Source organism: Emydura macquarii, unplaced genomic scaffold (assembly GCF_026122565.2).
Source record: "Emydura macquarii macquarii isolate MOO-44397 ecotype Brisbane River unplaced genomic scaffold, CSIRO-AGI_Emac_v2 contig_1790, whole genome shotgun sequence".
NCBI classification, from domain to species: Eukaryota; Metazoa; Chordata; order Testudines; family Chelidae; genus Emydura; species Emydura macquarii.
In genome coordinates, this window is record NW_027131927.1 from 23,884,742 (window position 1) to 23,901,305 (window position 16,564).

The following is a 16,564-nucleotide window of genomic DNA, read 5'->3' on the forward strand; positions in this document are numbered from 1 at the left end:
CCTAACTTTGCTTCCAATGTTAGGCCATGGCTGAGTGTTTTGAAAATCCTTATTTTAGTGCTTTTATTTTGAAAAGGGTTGATAGAGAAGGGGCTGGGAGGGAATGCCAGTTAGTCAGTGATTAATTTTTCTCTTGAATGGAAAAGTATGTGGTAGAGAAGGTTAATAATTATAACAGAGTGATTTTGTAGTATTAGTAGCAAGTGAAAATAATAACCAGTTAATTCGGTTAATTATGATAACTGTTTCAAAGTATTGTATATGATGAAATTTAGTCCTTCAAGGTTAACCAGACTAGATGGCAGTATTGATAGATTCTGAGCCTTGTATTACAAGTTGCAAGTAGAAAAGTGACCCAAGGGCAATTCGAATAGCAGGGTAATTGCTGAATCCTTATATATTTTGCAATTGTTGCAGTATTTAAAGTCATCACAATGCTACAGATAGGAATGTCGTTCTCTGAGTATTACAAACTGGAGAGGTTCCCCTCCCCATACTATGGTTTTAATCATTAACAATGAAATTAGGTATTTTTAACATTGTTCAGCTCCTCTGCTTAGCCCCAGGCATACCCGAGAACCACTGAGTTAAAAAAGTTAAAAAAAACTCTCCCCAGTGCAGTGGAATCAGTAGTAGCATTAGAGAGAATCTTTTGATAAAACTCCCTAGCATCATAGTCCAGACCCACCAGAACAAAGTAATTTATAATTGCTTGATGTTCTGTAGAAACCATTAAAAAGTCAATGGGCTTGATTCTTCACTACCTTGCATGTTATGTAGCTGTTAACAGCTGTGCAGAGGGCCTAGTGAGTATAAAATGCACCCACTAGTGTCAGTGAAAAGTAAATTCTGAGCTAGTAATGTTCTTCATGCACTTTGCACAAGTGTGAATGACTACTCAAAGTGCAACACAAGGAAGGATCAGGTCCAACATTTGCAAGCCATTACCTCCAGAATGATTTTATTCTAGGTATAAAGGGAAACTGATTATCTCACATACCACCCAGTGATATCTACTTTTAAATGTGCGTCTTTTAATGGTGACTGCTTTATCAGGACATGAGAATTAGTTTTTGCTCAAACATTGATATATCTGAGAGATCTGTATGTGTATTCAACCAAAATGCACAGATAGTCAGTGTGAAGGAGAAGTGACTTAGATTTGCATATCAAATGGAATAAACCATGATTTGCCCAGGGACTTAGATACACCTTCTTGAGCGGATGCATCTCTGATTTTTGTTTTCATTTGTACAATAGCACTTTCTTTCTTTGCTCTTCAGAATACATGTGACTGTCTGAAAATTCAGCCACCTAGAGTAGCTTACGTTAGGAAGTGTAGTTTACTGAAAACAAACAGCATTTGTGCTAATTAGAGATTGAAATCCCTATGCATCTGTGTGCCCAAATTAAGCATTCAGCTATACAGAATGTACAAGGATTTCCCAGATGTCTTTCATTCTTGAATAAGGCCCTTAAGTTAGCACCTGGCTTCATTGGAATGGAAGTAGCCTTTCTTTTTAGAAAAAGAGATGCCAAGCTCATTCTTGCTAATGTGTCTCTAACCAGGCTTGTGTAGAGAGACCAGCTTGTGCATTCAGTGGAGCTGTTCCTGTCTGGCATGCTACATTAGTTTTAGAACTGCTTCCCTAAGAGAGCTTTTTAATAGGTTTTCATGAAGAATGACTGTGTGTGCATGTGCTGCAGTTTCTACAGACTACAGAATAGAATGTGACAACGCCTAAAAACATGGTCACTCCTGAGTTAATTAAAGGGTTTAAAAAATATTAATCTGGGTTTATTTTCTTTAACTAAGCTATTTAACAACTTGTTGAAATGTTCTATAGGAAACAGCCTATCTGTTTATCTATTTGAAAGCATGACTCATTTGAAGCATTATTGTCATTTTGTGATCTTAAGTTGAGCAAACCAAACAGTTTAATTTACTAAGTGGAAGGCACTTCTTAAAATAATGCAAAATTAAAGAGGACTTCCTGACAGAACAGATGTAGTCTTAGAGTAGAGTAGTCTCTCCCACATCATCCTGTTGCCTTTGAAGGAAATGCGTCTGTAGCCCAAACTTTAAAGAAGTTTCTAGTAGGGTTGTTTTTTTTAAACATCTGTGCAAACTGGGACTTGGAATTTAAATTGGTAATAGAGTATGAAGCATTCTTCTTCTAGGTGGCTGGCTCAAAGTTGGTCCAAGTTTGTAGCTATCACCTTATAATGACTAATTCCCTAAAGGCTGTGGAACAGTTGGACTCCATCTAATTCAGAAAGGACTGTTGACCACATTGCCCTCCAAAAAAACAGTCACTCTGATTGGCAGTCTCTTCAGAAAGATGATGGACTGAATAAGCATGAAGATTTAAATACCCTGAAGCTAGAAGTCTCCAAGTGAGGGTTAAGACAGGACAGTGTATGTAGATCCTTGCATTACAGCTGCCCACATGCTGTTTCTATACTGTAATTAATTAGAGGCCTTCACTTTCCAAGATGGTCATTCTAGTACCTTTTAACAATACGTTCATTTCAGGGAAGGAGACTCCAGCTTTAGACTCCAACAAGAAAGCAAGGGTATGTAGGTTAATGGGAAAAGACAGTTCAGATACTTAAATAATTTAGTCTTTCTCTGAAAAACAGACTTCTTGTAGCTTTGCTAGAGCTTGATCATGCAAGCCCTGACTCATGCAGGTCGTCTTGTTAGCTGCAGTGGGACTGTCTGCCTGAGTAAGGATCATTCAGTGAGTAAAGTTTGTAGGATCAGAACCGTGGTTTGGAGCACAGGCTATGCAGGGAGGATGGATGAATTTGTCAGCAGAGGGGGAAAATATTTCTATTAATTTAGTGCATATATAAAAAGCATTGGACCAAAGCAATTAAACTTCCATGACTCATGTGAGAATCTCGCAGGAACATATAAGTTTTAAAGCAGATATTTTTTCTTTTAAATCTGCTTTAACAGCTGCAAGAACATGTTCAAGCAGAAGAATTTGTCATGAAAAATGATCTTAGTAAAGTTTTATTACACTCTACCAGCAACAGTCTATGAGGTACTTAACCAATCCAAAGGTACAAAGAGCCTCTGTTCCGGTTCACTGTCATTCCAACATAGAAGCAGCAGCAGCAGTATATACTGTATAGTTAAGGCTGGCATGGCCATTCCTTTCTATCTCTTTGTTTTCCAGGCTTTATAATTTTCCAGGGGAAGAAAAAAAAAAAGGCAACGGAGACATTTCACTGTCATGTTTATAACCCCAAACTTGAGAATCTTAATGTAAAACTGAATGTATGTAAAAGTGAAAGTGTCCAAATTCAGTAAAATGTAAGAATTAAACAAACAACATAAATAGTAACAATTTGGCTTTTTAAAATACTTTAGTTTAATAATGAAAGGTGGTGGCAATAATTTATGTAAATAAATTTTTGACTTGCAGTATGTCATTCAATTGGCTGCCTCCATTTAAGAGTATAAAGATTTTCAAAAGAGGCTAGTAATTTGAGTCTCTTAGTATGGTGTTCAACTTTGAGGAACCTTAATGGGGCTGGATTGTCAGAGAGTGGGTGCTCAGGACTTTCTGAAAATAAGGTCTCTGAGATGCTACAAGTTGGCATCTGACATTACTATTCACTTTCAAAAATCCTAGCATTTAGTTGTAGGTGTCTGAAGTTGTTCTTTTGAAGAGTTATCTAATAGACTTCACCTATTCTTTCCTTGTTACAGGGTTCTACATGGAAAAAATATATTATGGAATCAGGAAGTTTAAAAAAAATAATTCAGAGAACCCTATTAATAATTCAGAGAACCCTGTATGCATCTAAATGATACCCTCTTGGGGTTTTGTAGCTATACTGACATAATCTCTTGACAGATCTTCTCCTTATAGAATAGTATTTGTAGAATACTTATAGAATAGTATTTGTTGTACAACATTGATGCTGAAGAACCAAATTTCATTATGATTTATTTTCATTAGCAAAGACTTTAAAAGGGACTGATTTCAATGACAAAAGCTATGCTCAGATACACAAATGTCCTGTGTAACTGTATGTCTTGAAATTTTTTGTGTAATGGTAGGGGGGCACGGGGATTGCAGGAAGTTTAATCTTTAATATAATAGCTTTACAGGTACTCAGCTTTCTTGCTTGACTTGGGTGGGAGTTGTCCTAGAAAGGTGAGTGGCTTGGCTTCCAAAAGTGCAAAAATACTTTTGGAGGATTTTTCTTTAATCATATTTCCTGACTCCTGAAAACTAACTTTACTTTCCCATGTTGTAACTTAAGGCAGTTGTGTTCTATGCCGAAAGAGTGAAGGAAGGTGATTTGTTAGCCCTCTTTAAAGGAAACTTTAAACGCAGAACAAGCAATGCAAATAAACAAAACCTTCAAAACAATCACTTGAGTCTATTCCCTGTTCGTTCCATATGCATAATTCCTCATTACTGTTAATAGGAGCAACATGCTTACACATTTAAGGGAAAGATAACTTTCCTCATTTACTTTAGAATTATGGTAGTTTAATTTGGTGCTTGAAAAACCCTCGTGCTCTGAGAGTAATCAGGGTTTACTGTTCCACCATGACTGCCAATTGCTGCTTCACTGTTAAAATAGATCTTATCTGACTGACCAGGCAATTTCTCCAAATTTAATTTGGATTTGGGATTCACCGCTTCCTGTCCTAAGCTGTGTGCAGTATTTGTTTGCCAACAGCTGCCAAGTTCCACAGGCCAGTTGGTCATATTTCAGTGGTTTAAAAATTATTTGTGAAAGTGTGTGTGTATCTGTGCTTGCACAGTGCGCTGGTATGAAGGGCACTTTGTAACTGAAAGATTACTTGTTTATTTGTCTAAACGGTGGGGTATGGTAGCTGAAAGGAAGACATGGCTATGTTTATTTAAGCTTCTGTGGTAGATGTTATAATGCTGTGAAAACACTAACTGCTTTAAGTCTTTAAAGGTGACCAGCAAAGAATTTTTTAAAAGTTGGACTTGTTTTCCCCTTTTTATTATAATTATTTATTATTTGTATTAATGTAGCACCTAGGAGACTTTGTCATGGACTAGGACTCTATTGTGCTAGGCTCTGTACAAACTAAAATGAAGGCCTAAAGGGATGTTTCAAAACTTTGTTAAGAAATATCAGGAATGTCAAGTTTGTTTATTTCCGTGGCTTTTCTGGGAGGACTTCCTGAGGGTCCCAAGGAAATTTACTGTGAGTTTTCACATCTTAAAGATGTGGGAATGTTGGCTTGTTTAACAGAGCAATCCTTTCTTCCAAATGTTCACTCAACATTAGTTTGAACAGATATTTAGAACAAAGTATGCGTTTTAAACTATCGGATTTAAAATTCCTGTCCCTCTCAGTTCCTCAGATTTGAGTCTCTTATCTTTTTAAATATCATTTCACTAATTCTCTGGTTACTGTATTCAGTCTCAGGATAGTTAAGACTTGAATTTCTACACTTTTGAGTTAGGAGGATTTTTTGGTGAGTAGACTTTCAAGCTGCCTTTATATATCATAAAGAAGAAAAAAATGCAGTGGGACTCAAGCTATTTTTTGCCCTCCTTTTTCAAGGTGCTCTTTAAGCATCTTCTTAATGCTCTGAGACAATTTAAAGAGTCATATTCTGTGATAGTCATCTACATGTTTGTGAATAAATTATGACCAATTTTGCTCCTGGATGCACACGTTCTCCAATGACATCGGAGCCGAATTTATCTTAGTATTTTGTGTTTCTCTTTATTGCACTAAATGTTCCATTTCATAGTTCAATGTTCAGGAGCATGACATCCTGTTATGTAGAGGAGGAAGAAGATTGAGGGTTCAGCTTGACCTTGGCATTGGTTTCGGTGTTCTTGATTTGGAGACTTCAGCTGCAGAAAGAGAACCTGTGTGATAGTGGAAGTAATCACAATCCAACAAAAACAATGTGAATGCCTACATGTTGCGTCTAGAGCACACAAAACACTTCACTATTCTCTCAGAAGGCAATGTGGCCTAGTGGGTAGAGCACTTGCCTGGAACTCAGGAAACCTGCGTTCTATGCCTAGCTCTGCCAATGGCTTGCTGGGTGACTTTGAGCAAGTCATGTCCCCTCTGTGCCTCAGTTTCCTCATCTGTGAAATGGGAATAATGCTACTGAACTCCTTTGTAAATATTTTGAGATGTATAAGATGTTAGAGCTAGATATTTTATTATTGTATTCTGTTCAGGTAATGGCATTTAATACTAGAACATTTTAAACCTTGGAACAAAATCCTGAAGGTTTTTTAAGTATGGTATCAGAACTAGACACGCAATTTTGGAAGGACCAAGTTTGTTATTTTAAACAAGTAAGTCTTTCTTTTTAAAGCACATCCTTCTTTTTGCTGTCTTTCAGAATGCTACAAGATGACCTCCAGCTCAGCGATAGTGAAGACAGTGATGATGATGATGATGATGATGAAGAAGTCAGTTTTAGATGTTTTATATTATACTACACACATAGTATATTATTATATTATTATTATATAATATATATATTATAATTTATACTACCCTTTAAGTCATTGTGACCTGTACTGTTCATTTTAAGGTCCTTAGCCTAACCACTCTTCTTTTTTTGTTTAAATACTCAGGTCTCTGAAAAGCCACCTCCCTCATCTGCTCCTCCAAGGTACTGTTTGTTCCAAAACTGCTAACTAGAACAACAGGAAGAAAAAATTGACTGATATTTTGTACATAGAAGCAAATGGGGAAAGATGGAAGGCGTTCTGGAGTTTTTGGGTTTTTTGTTCTTTTTTTAAAGGAAACCTTTTGAATTTTGCAGATCCTCAGTTGGTGTGAATCAGAATAGCTTCATAGAAATAAAACAAGCAGCTTTGCTGATGTACCCCAGCGAGGAGCTGGCCCATAGTACTTTGTACAGATGAATGGCTGAGCGAGTTAGAAGGACAAAGGGAAAGTATTGACTGACTGACTAGCATATTCTGAAAGTTTAATTCATTGGCTGCATGGTTTAGCTGATGTTTTGAGGTTCATTTCTGTTTGCTCACACTCTTGTTATAGCTTCCACTCAAGTCAAGAAATATTTGAAACATTTGAATAAATATAAATAAATCTGGTTGCTGTGTTTTGTTCTAGTGTGGTGCAAAAGTAATTGGTCAAGAAGTAACTAATTAAAGTGATCACACAAGTCAGAGGAGAGATGCATCTGATATGTAAAGTTATGAAAATGTAGAGTATTTTCCTCATGTGCTCGTGTGTGTGTATAATGCATAATACATGTGAATCAAGCTCTAGTTATGGGAAGAGCTGAATTAAGTTTTTCATTATGGTCAGGGGACCAGAGCTATAAAGTTGTTAGGGCCAAATACTTTCTTCAGTCCCCAATGAGTCACATGGTCCTTATGAAGTAACAGACCTTTCCATTACTAGAGTTGTTACTGGTTTCAATGGTGCAAAGATGGCATTTTCAGGATCTCCACTATTTCTTTCATTTGGCATATTTTGTCACTTGCATGTGCATTTGCCCAGTTTGTGAACATAATTGCAGTAACTGCATATGATAAATACACATGCAGTCATGCATCTGTATTATTTGAGGTGTTAGGGAGATTTCCAAAAGCACAAAAGAGTCAGCTGCCTAACTCACATTGATTTTCAATGGGAATTTGGTGCTTAACAGCTATTTGTGCTTTTGAAACTCAACAGTTCTCATTAAGCTTCAGAATTAACATTCAACTGGGACGAATAGGGGTGTTTCTAACCTCTTCTCAAGCTGCTGTTTCAGGCTAATACAGCGTTGAGAGGTTAAATCTGTAAGGTAATCTTTACAACTATAAGGACTGAAAACTTGGGCCAGAGTGCCTAATGTTAAAGCATCTAATTAATTGGTTTCATTTTTTTTCAAAAGAAGTGTGAACCTGCAGCTGTCACTGACTTGAGTGGGAGATAAGAGTGCTCAGCACCACTGAAAATCAGTCAGTTTATTTAGATGCCTAAATTTGGACTTACGTGTATAACATTAGGGAACTGAAAATTGGCCTGAATTGTTTTTTAAGTGAAAGCTCCAAAATTTTATTTTGTCTTGGGGCTGGATAAATAGGTCAGGCATGCTGGATGTAACTTCTAAGAGAGAGGTTTGCACTTCTAACTCCCCCTGCCCCCTATGCCAGTATGTGTTTAGTTTCCTTCTTGAGCTAGTATTATGTGCAATACCACATTGGCAAATAATATGTAAGTCTGATATTAAGTAATTTGGAAGCCAGAAATAGTTGCATATGCAAAGTAGAGCAAAGAGGTAAGCTAGACCTCAGGTTGCTTCAACTCCTTCTGATATGACAGCTGAGCACTGCTGGTACAATCTCTTAAGCATCTAATCAGCAGCAATATTCAAGGTGAAATGCACGGGCAAATGATTTTAAAAAAGAATAAAAGCCCAGAACCCTTCCAAATGGAAACAGCTTAAATATAGACCACATTTTTGGCTTGTTAAATATATTCTTCAAGCAAAGAATAATGGTCTACAAAGTCAGACTTGCACAATGGCATGACAATTTTTGGCAGTCATAATCAGTTTGCTTCTGGGAGAGAGCACTTAAAATGTAGCTTTCTCTCAGTACAAGTCTGGATCAGCAAGAAACTGCAACTCATGCAAAACTATCCGTGTTGACGTGGGACAGGGTTTTCTTAGGTTAACACCATGATTTTGATTTTTAACCCCTTTCCAAAACAGGCATTGTGCTTGTAAGTCCCAACTCCCACTGAGCTTTGTACGTGTCTGTTTTAAGCAGGCTTCAGAAACAAGCTCTGAGGGAATGGGTGTCCTGGGCAACGTGCCACTTTAGCATGGCAGTTCAGCGAGGTAATGCTTCTGATGAAATGGAAACTAAAGGAGGCAAATACAGTGAAGAGAACAGTGTGTGTAAAATCTTTTCAGGAAAGCTAATTTTCTCTCACACTTCTTTAGCTGTGTAACTGGCATCTGTCCCACTGAGTTTTGGGTCTTTCAGAAAAATGGTCTTTAAAAATCTCCAATGACAATTTTTACTTTTGTCATATAAATAGATCTTCCCAACCTGTTATGGTAAACCTTCCGAACCTGCTATGGTCAGGTGAAACTCTGATCACATATTCATCTGGCTACGGGGAGGGTTTATTTTGATCCATTACCTTTATTTTGTAGTATGGTAAAAAATTCTTTTTGCCTTCTTCGCCTTCTCACCAATGCCAACATATAAGTTGTCTTAATTCTGAATGTTGTCATGTCAATGAAAATATAAAAACTTCATCCATGCTGCTTTCTAATTTTATCCCCGGGTTGCCTTGCAGTGCTTCACAATCGCAACCTGAGAGCCTGGCATCAGCACATTCCAGCAGTGTGGAGTCAGGGAGCACCAGTGATTCAGACACCTCTTCAGATTCTGAGAGTGAGAGCAGTTCAAGTGACAGCGAAGCAAATGAGCCACCGAGAACTTCAGCGATGTCTGAGGTACTGTGTGATGGACACATGTGAGATAGCAAGGCTTAACCAAACCTACTGCCTCAGACCGCTTACTGACAGAACACCAAGATAGTTACAGGGAAGCAGCCCTGGGATAAAATGTCATCCTCTTCTACATGCAGGTTCTTTTCAAGGAAGCAGGAAGCAGCATGAGGTTTAACTTTCTCACTTGCTTTTTTAACCAGCTTTGAAAATCAAATAGGCCTTGGTAACAAGATAATTGGGTTTTTGGAAAGAATATTTCCTGATTGGTGCTCTTTCTTCCCCATTTAAAGTATTGTCTGCAAAGTTCCCCCTTGTAATTAGTGCATGTAACGAGAGATGGGCCAGAACCAAGCCCCCAGCATCTAAACTCTCTGGAAGTTTTAGTCAGTGTTTGACTTCAGTAGTTGAGGCTCATCTTTGTATATTAATTTATTATGGATCCTTTATTTGAGAGCTGTTTTATGGTGGAGCCAGGTTTTTTTTGCTATGTAAAGCGAGATCGTTCTGTCTTAGAGCCTTCTTAAATTGAACAGCAGCTGTGTGTGACAAGGTGAAACTTCTCTTAGATTTCGTCTGAAATTATCAGACCTGTAGGAAGGCTCCATTGTAATGTGTCTGGACTCACTGCCATTGAGTTTGGCTTGGTTACTGCCCTACTGGTGCTTTGGAGGCCTTATTGACCTAGTTGGGAAAGCAAGCTAACAAAACTCGAGATAATGCTTCATAGTTTCATAATCAAGGCCAGATGCATTTTCAGATTGCTTCCGGAATGAAAATACATTTCCCAAGTCCCTGTTAAGCGTTAGGTGCAGTGCTATGCTCTGTGCAGCATGTTATTGGAGCACTGTCTCTTGCTAATTCTCTCTCCATCAGTGGTGTAGTGGGAGGAAGAGGCAACCTACGAAGTGTTTCCAAATTAACGGAATGTGTAAAATGGTATCCTCTGGGCTACATTTCTGATCATACATGCAGATCCAGTGGCACTTTATGCATCAGTTAAGCTATAGCAACTTAAATTTTCTTCTGTTCTCCCCCTCACCTCCCATCCTGTAATATAACTTTTTTTCCTATTACAAGTGTAGAAGCACATGTATAGGGAAATTATTTGGACACAGGCAAAGCTGAGGTTTACTGGCATTAGAAAGCATGGGAATCTTGAAAAACAGATACTGCTTCAACCCTTCTCCAACACACACCCTTCCATCCCCATTTCTCAGACTAATTTGCTCAATTGCAGATTTCATTTGAGTAAAGTTCACATAAAATTCAGGTGCTATCTGATGATATGCTTTCGTTCCTATATACAAACTTACCTGTCTTGTCTTGAAATTAATAGATGATGGGAAAGGAGAAGACCTAACTAGCTAATTTCCATTGAATGTCATGTTCTTTTCTTGCTATATTTCATCCTTTCAGCTGCTCTTTAAGTAAACTAAGAACAAGGCTGTTAGTACATTTTACATATTGTATACATACAGAAAATTTCATCACAGATAAAAGTGATTGGGTAAAGACCTGTTGGCAGTGGTTCCTTTTTTTATGGTCTCTTACTACCTTCATTAAGATGTTGTTTGGCAATGAAAATGTGTAGGAAGGCATGAACCACAAACAAATAACTGACAGTAGCAAGGGATGCATAAAAAGCATCAAGGAGAACACAGCAATCTGGGTACACTCTTACACTTAAGGGCCCAATTCTCAGGTCAAGTCTTCACTGGATGGAGGGGGGGGGGAGCTCTTTACTTAAGCTAAAATTCTAGTGAAGACAAAGGCAATTGTAGTCAACCAGTTGAGTTAAAGACTAGAGGAGAATCTGCAACTTAGCTAACTTGAATTAAAGAACACACTTTTTTTGTGTTTGGAGTGAAGACGTCCCGAAGTACAAAGCAGACTTAACCCCAGTGGATCTGGTTAGTGAGGACTGCTGAGTCTAGGGGAATCTTCCAGGACTGCTGTTCTCTGGCATCAGAGTATGGCTGGAAAAAAGGAATATGGCTGGGGCCATCTCTGTACTCCGTGGATTCACAGCTGCTGGAATGCACCTGAAGGTCATTGGCAGCAAAAGAGCTTAGAGTTGACCTGTGGTGATAATACTCTTAATTTGCAGTTTCTGACCAATGCCAAAGTTATTATTTTCACTGTCTTTCACTCAAACCTCAGTTCCAGTCCATAGGCTCTAGGTGCCCTAAAATGGATGGGAAATAACTTTCACTGTAACTGAAGAGTACTTTAAAGACACAAGCGAGTTACATTTCATAGTCACTTTCCTAACTCACATTGGGACAGCAGCATGGGTTAATCAGCCAAGAATGTCTGCTTCTGGCACAGAGCAACCCAACACCAAACTTCTATGCAGAATAAAAGGCCTTTTACTGATATAAAGGTGAAGCTTGTTTGAGACCAGCAGTCTGATATGAATCATCAGATTAGCCCCGTGCAAAATGAGAGTACTTCTTGTCTTGAACTTATGTTGTTCAAAAGATTTTCAGTGTGACCTGTCTTGTTTTCTTACACTTCCAATATCCTTAATAGCAAGGGTAAAATTTCATAGGTTTTGATAGCATCTCATATGTCAGGTATCAGAATAATCCATAGAGATAACACCCATAAAACTTTTTTTTTTTTTCTTTACAGCCTGACCCACCAACATCAAATAAATGGCAGCTGGACAACTGGCTAACCAAGGTGAACCAACCATCAGCACCAACTGAAAATCTCCGTGAGGTTGTCCATAGGCACGGTCATCAGGAGAGCAAAGGGCAAGGGAAAAGCAGCAGCAGCTCTCATGAACGTTCTGAATCAAAGGAGTTGCACCCCAAAAACTCAAGCAAAATACCCAGGGCTCCCCAAGCGGTACATCTTCCTAGCAAACGGACTTGTCAGAAGTCTCCCCCACGCGCTGAGGAGCCCTCTCAGAGGCAGACAGTTGGTACCAAGAAGCCCAACAAGGCCCCACTACAGGAGGCTCCCAGGGGAGGCCTGAAAGTGGAAAGTGAGCCTGGTCCATATGGGGTTAAAGACCAGTCTTCCAGAGACAAGCCAAAAGTGAAAACGAAAGGGAGGCCAAAATCCAGTGATAAAAAGGAGTTGAAACCAACAGTGCAAGAGCCCTTGGAAAAGAAAAAGCACAAGAGCTCACACCAAACCACTGTTAAAGCATTTTTGGACCCTAAGCCTGTGAAAGACATTGTGGCTGGCAGTGCCCCAGAACATTTCCCTCTCAGCCCCCTCTCAGCTCAAAGCCAGAAGCCCGCCACCCCCACCAGGACTAGTGGCAAAAAGCCTGCCATTGTGGTCAGAGAGGGCTTCCATAGAGACAAACTTCTCTTGCCTATCAGGGATAAGACGTTGTTATCACCCCTGAGGGATTTTCCAGTCCCTCATGCTCTTGTTGTTAAAATTGAGCTGTGTCTCCTCTCAAGAATTCCACAGCCACCCAGGAAAGGGAGTCGCCAGAAGAAACTTGAGGTTAAAGAGCTCCCAAGTGCCAGGAAGCAGGATTTGGAAAAGAAAAGCACAGAATTTCCTAACAAGTCTCTCAAAAAGAGAAAGGTGAGAGGGAGAGGGGGGCTCTTCCGTCGGGAACAGTGTTATTCAGTGGGCAGGGAATGTAGAGGTGGGGGGGGGGGGGTCACAGGATTTTAATAATGTTTCAAAGTTGTTTCCATTTCACAGGGTTTAGAATGAACCCATTTTTCATCCACCCCCAAAATATAAGCAAGTTTTAATTGAAATTTTTATCAAAACAGTTAAAAAAAATATTTATTTACCAAAAACCAGTTGTTCTTAAAATTAAAAATGTCAACAACTATTTCAGTAATGTATGTTGTTTAAAAAGTCACAAAAAATACGCAGAAAGTTTTTATCAAAATTTTGCCTTTTCAAAGGGAGCCATTTTTCAGCCAAAAAACCCAATCCTTTCTTGTTAAAGAAATTTCATTTAGCTTTAGGAATATGAAACCTTCAGTTCTTTGAATTGCTCCCTCTTTCAGTTAATTGAATTTAGCCAAAGCAATACTTGTAAGTAGAGAAGGCTGTGGTGCCTTTTTTACTACCAGTAGCATGGTATTTGAAATATTTCCTTTGCTGTGGAGTCATCTATGTAGCCCCTTCAATATCAGTTGCAGTAGAGCACCACTATATCCTGCTCATAGGGATGCCCTCAGTGAGAACTGTTCTAGATCAGCAGAGATGGGTGTCTCAAGCCTTGTCTACATACAAAAATTGTATAAAGCAGTACAATACACTTCCCCTTGCAAACCTTCTCTGCTCCCTCACGGTGCAGTTACACTAGTATAAAGGTGCTTATACTGCGGTAACTTATTTCTGCATAGGAAGGGGAATAAGCTATACCTACACAGAATCCTTATACTGATATAATGATCCACACTAGAGGTTGTTGTTGCATAACTATTTGGGAGGAAATATCATACCTCTAACAGAAATGATACTGGTACAAAATCGGTGTGTAAACCCAGCCTTAGGCCCAATCTCTTCTGCTGGGCTGGTCTGTTCAAAAGGGGACATAAGTGCTTTGATAAATGGATTGAAGTATTCTCTAACCACCACTATAGCAGCTGTAGGGGCCTAAAAAGCATGGAGAAAGTTAACCCTCAGTAATCTACTTCTCCATAACTGAAATACTGGAAAGAATCCCCATGTGCTGCTGATAAAAGAAACAACCAATATACAAAATACACAGTCAATCTGCAGAACTTGAACTGAAAACCTTGGTTTTTAGTACAGAAGGAAATCACTTGAGCTCAAGGACAATTCTTTCAGCTGAAGTAGTAGTAGTAGGTCCTTTGACCTCTCTGAGTGCCAGCTCCTAGAGAATAATGTCACACACTGGTTCATATACACACAGTACATTACAATACCCCCAATGAGTCCACATTAGCCTATCCCTGGCTCTTCCTAACTTTTCAGGAAAAAACAAGGTTTGTGCTCAACTGGTGGGAGAATAGCAGTATTCCTATGCTGTTAGGAAGAGAATTAGCTACTCCTTTTTTGAGAGGAAGGGGCCACAGAGCGTGGGGCACTTTTCTCCTATTTGGCTGAGAAATGGTGGAGAAATGTGAGAACCCAGAAGTCTGTACTATGGGGAAGCGAGAGAGAATTCCAGTTCTTTGAGTGATGGTCCCTATCTGTATTCCTCGGAGGGTTGCGCCCCATGCTCCCAGAGCCGGAGCTTTTCAAAGGAGTAATGTCCATGGGTCCGTGTATGTGTCCTTGCACTGCCTCATGGTTGCTCCTGAGGTGATAAAGGGCAAAAGGTAAGTCTGTCTCTTCTGCTTTATCCCCAGGAGAGCAAAGAAATGAGTGATTTGACTCTGGAGAACACCTTCAGGGAGAGGAGACTGTAATTTATTTAAAGAAAAAAAAATTGTCCTTTTGCAATTTTTTACTTGATTTATTGGGGTCAGGTTGAAAAATTAACTTAAAATAAACATTCACTGGCTTGCTAGGCTTGCTGGAAGCCTCTGCAATGTGAAAGGCTGCAGGCTTCATGTTGAATCCAATGTTAATATTGTTTTGGAGACATATGGGGGAAGAGAGGGAAGAGAGACAACCTAATTAGTTTCAAGATGGATCTTGATAAATTCATTAATGGAATTATATGATGAGCTTGCCTTCAATAGCAGGGGACAGGACTCAGTGACTCAGGAGATCCTTTCCAGTCCCATGTCTTTTGTTCGTTTGCCTATGTACCAATTCAATGAGAGCGGATTTATTTTTCTTCTTTGAGTGCTTGCTCATGTACATTCCATGCTAGGTGTGTGTGTGCACCATATACACCAGTGCCGGAGATTTTTTCCTCAATGGTGTCCGTAGGGCCAGCTCTCGTGCCCTCTATAATGGTGCACCTATGTGCTGGTATAAGGGCGTCCCTAGTCCCCTCCTTCCCCCTCCCCCAGTTCCTTCTTACTGTTACCACCATTGACGGTACAGGAACATCCTTGCCTCAGCAAGCCTATACCAGTGGTTTTCATCTCTCGTTTAGTGTAAATAGTTGTTGGTTAAATTTAATTAGTTAGAATTTAGTAATTTAGGTTAGTTGTATTTAGTTTGCAGAGACTTAACCCCAGGGACGGGGCATGCCCCCATTCCCAGGCTTCAAACCATGTTCTTCATGTAAAAAACCTATGCCCATGAACAACCCTCACCAGAGCTGTTTGAAGTACCTGGGCGAGACGCATGTTCGGGACAAATGCAGGATCTGCAGGAACTTTAGACCCCACACAAAAAAGTACCGGGACATCAGGCTAAGAGCACGCATAATGGAATTGCCCCTCAGACTAGACTCTGAGCTGAGCTGCTCAGATACAGCACCCAGTACATTTGTGTCCACCTGAAGCAACACCCCCGGCACCAAGTTCATCCCGGAACCAATCTCCATCCCTGGTGCCAAAGAAGCCGCACACCAGGAGAGGGCACTCCCCGATCCTTAAGAAGGACAAACAGGGAGTGGAGAGAGAGCTGAGACCCATGCCGGGCCGCTTGTCTTTCCCGGAACTCGGGTTGGGTGTGGCCTCACCCAGCAGAGCTCCCAGACCACCCTGGAACCCACCTCTGACACCGGGCAGCAATAGGAGTACCCGGTACCTTGCTGTACCATCTACGCCCGAGACCTTTCAAGCACCCAAGGACCTGCTCTTGCTCCTGGTGCCGCCTACTCCTCAAGAGGATAGACTCTCGCAATGAGACTCCATGCTGGGGCAGTCGGCCAAGAGTGAGTCCAGGGGCAAGCCTGTGAAGGGGGCTCCCTACACGTCCTTGACACCGCTCCCTAATCTCCCCACTGATCACCAGCGCCCTGATAGTGGTCTCCAGACCCACTCTGGTCCCCAAAGCACCAATGACAACAGCCAGATTCCTGGTACTGATCCCCAGACTCTTGGTACCAAGTCCCAGAGCCTCAACATAGGGCACTAGGGTTCTAACACCAATCCTTGGAGCCGCAGCATTACTACCAGTTGTCAGAGCATCATCGACAACCTAGGATGCTCAGCGTTGATTGGCAGAACCGTGGCACTGCTCCCCAGCACCAGAGTACCACACCCAACGGCGCTCTAAGGAGCTGGAAACAGGTCT

The 16,564-nt window shown here is 40.2% G+C and overlaps 1 protein-coding gene across 4 annotated transcripts in view; it reads left to right on the forward strand.

Moving 5' to 3' along the window:
* The window catches only part of AFF1 (ALF transcription elongation factor 1), a 170,510-nt gene that overhangs the window by 126,232 nt on the left and 27,714 nt on the right, over positions 1–16,564 (forward strand). For all 4 annotated transcript variants that reach the window (XM_067557132.1, XM_067557130.1, XM_067557133.1 and 1 more), the window contains 4 exons: positions 6,380–6,449; positions 6,618–6,655; positions 9,313–9,472; positions 12,104–13,021. In XM_067557132.1, coding sequence (XP_067413233.1) covers positions 6,380–6,449; positions 6,618–6,655; positions 9,313–9,472; positions 12,104–13,021 — 1,186 coding nt within the window. The remainder of the gene's footprint in view (positions 1–6,379; positions 6,450–6,617; positions 6,656–9,312; positions 9,473–12,103; positions 13,022–16,564) is intronic.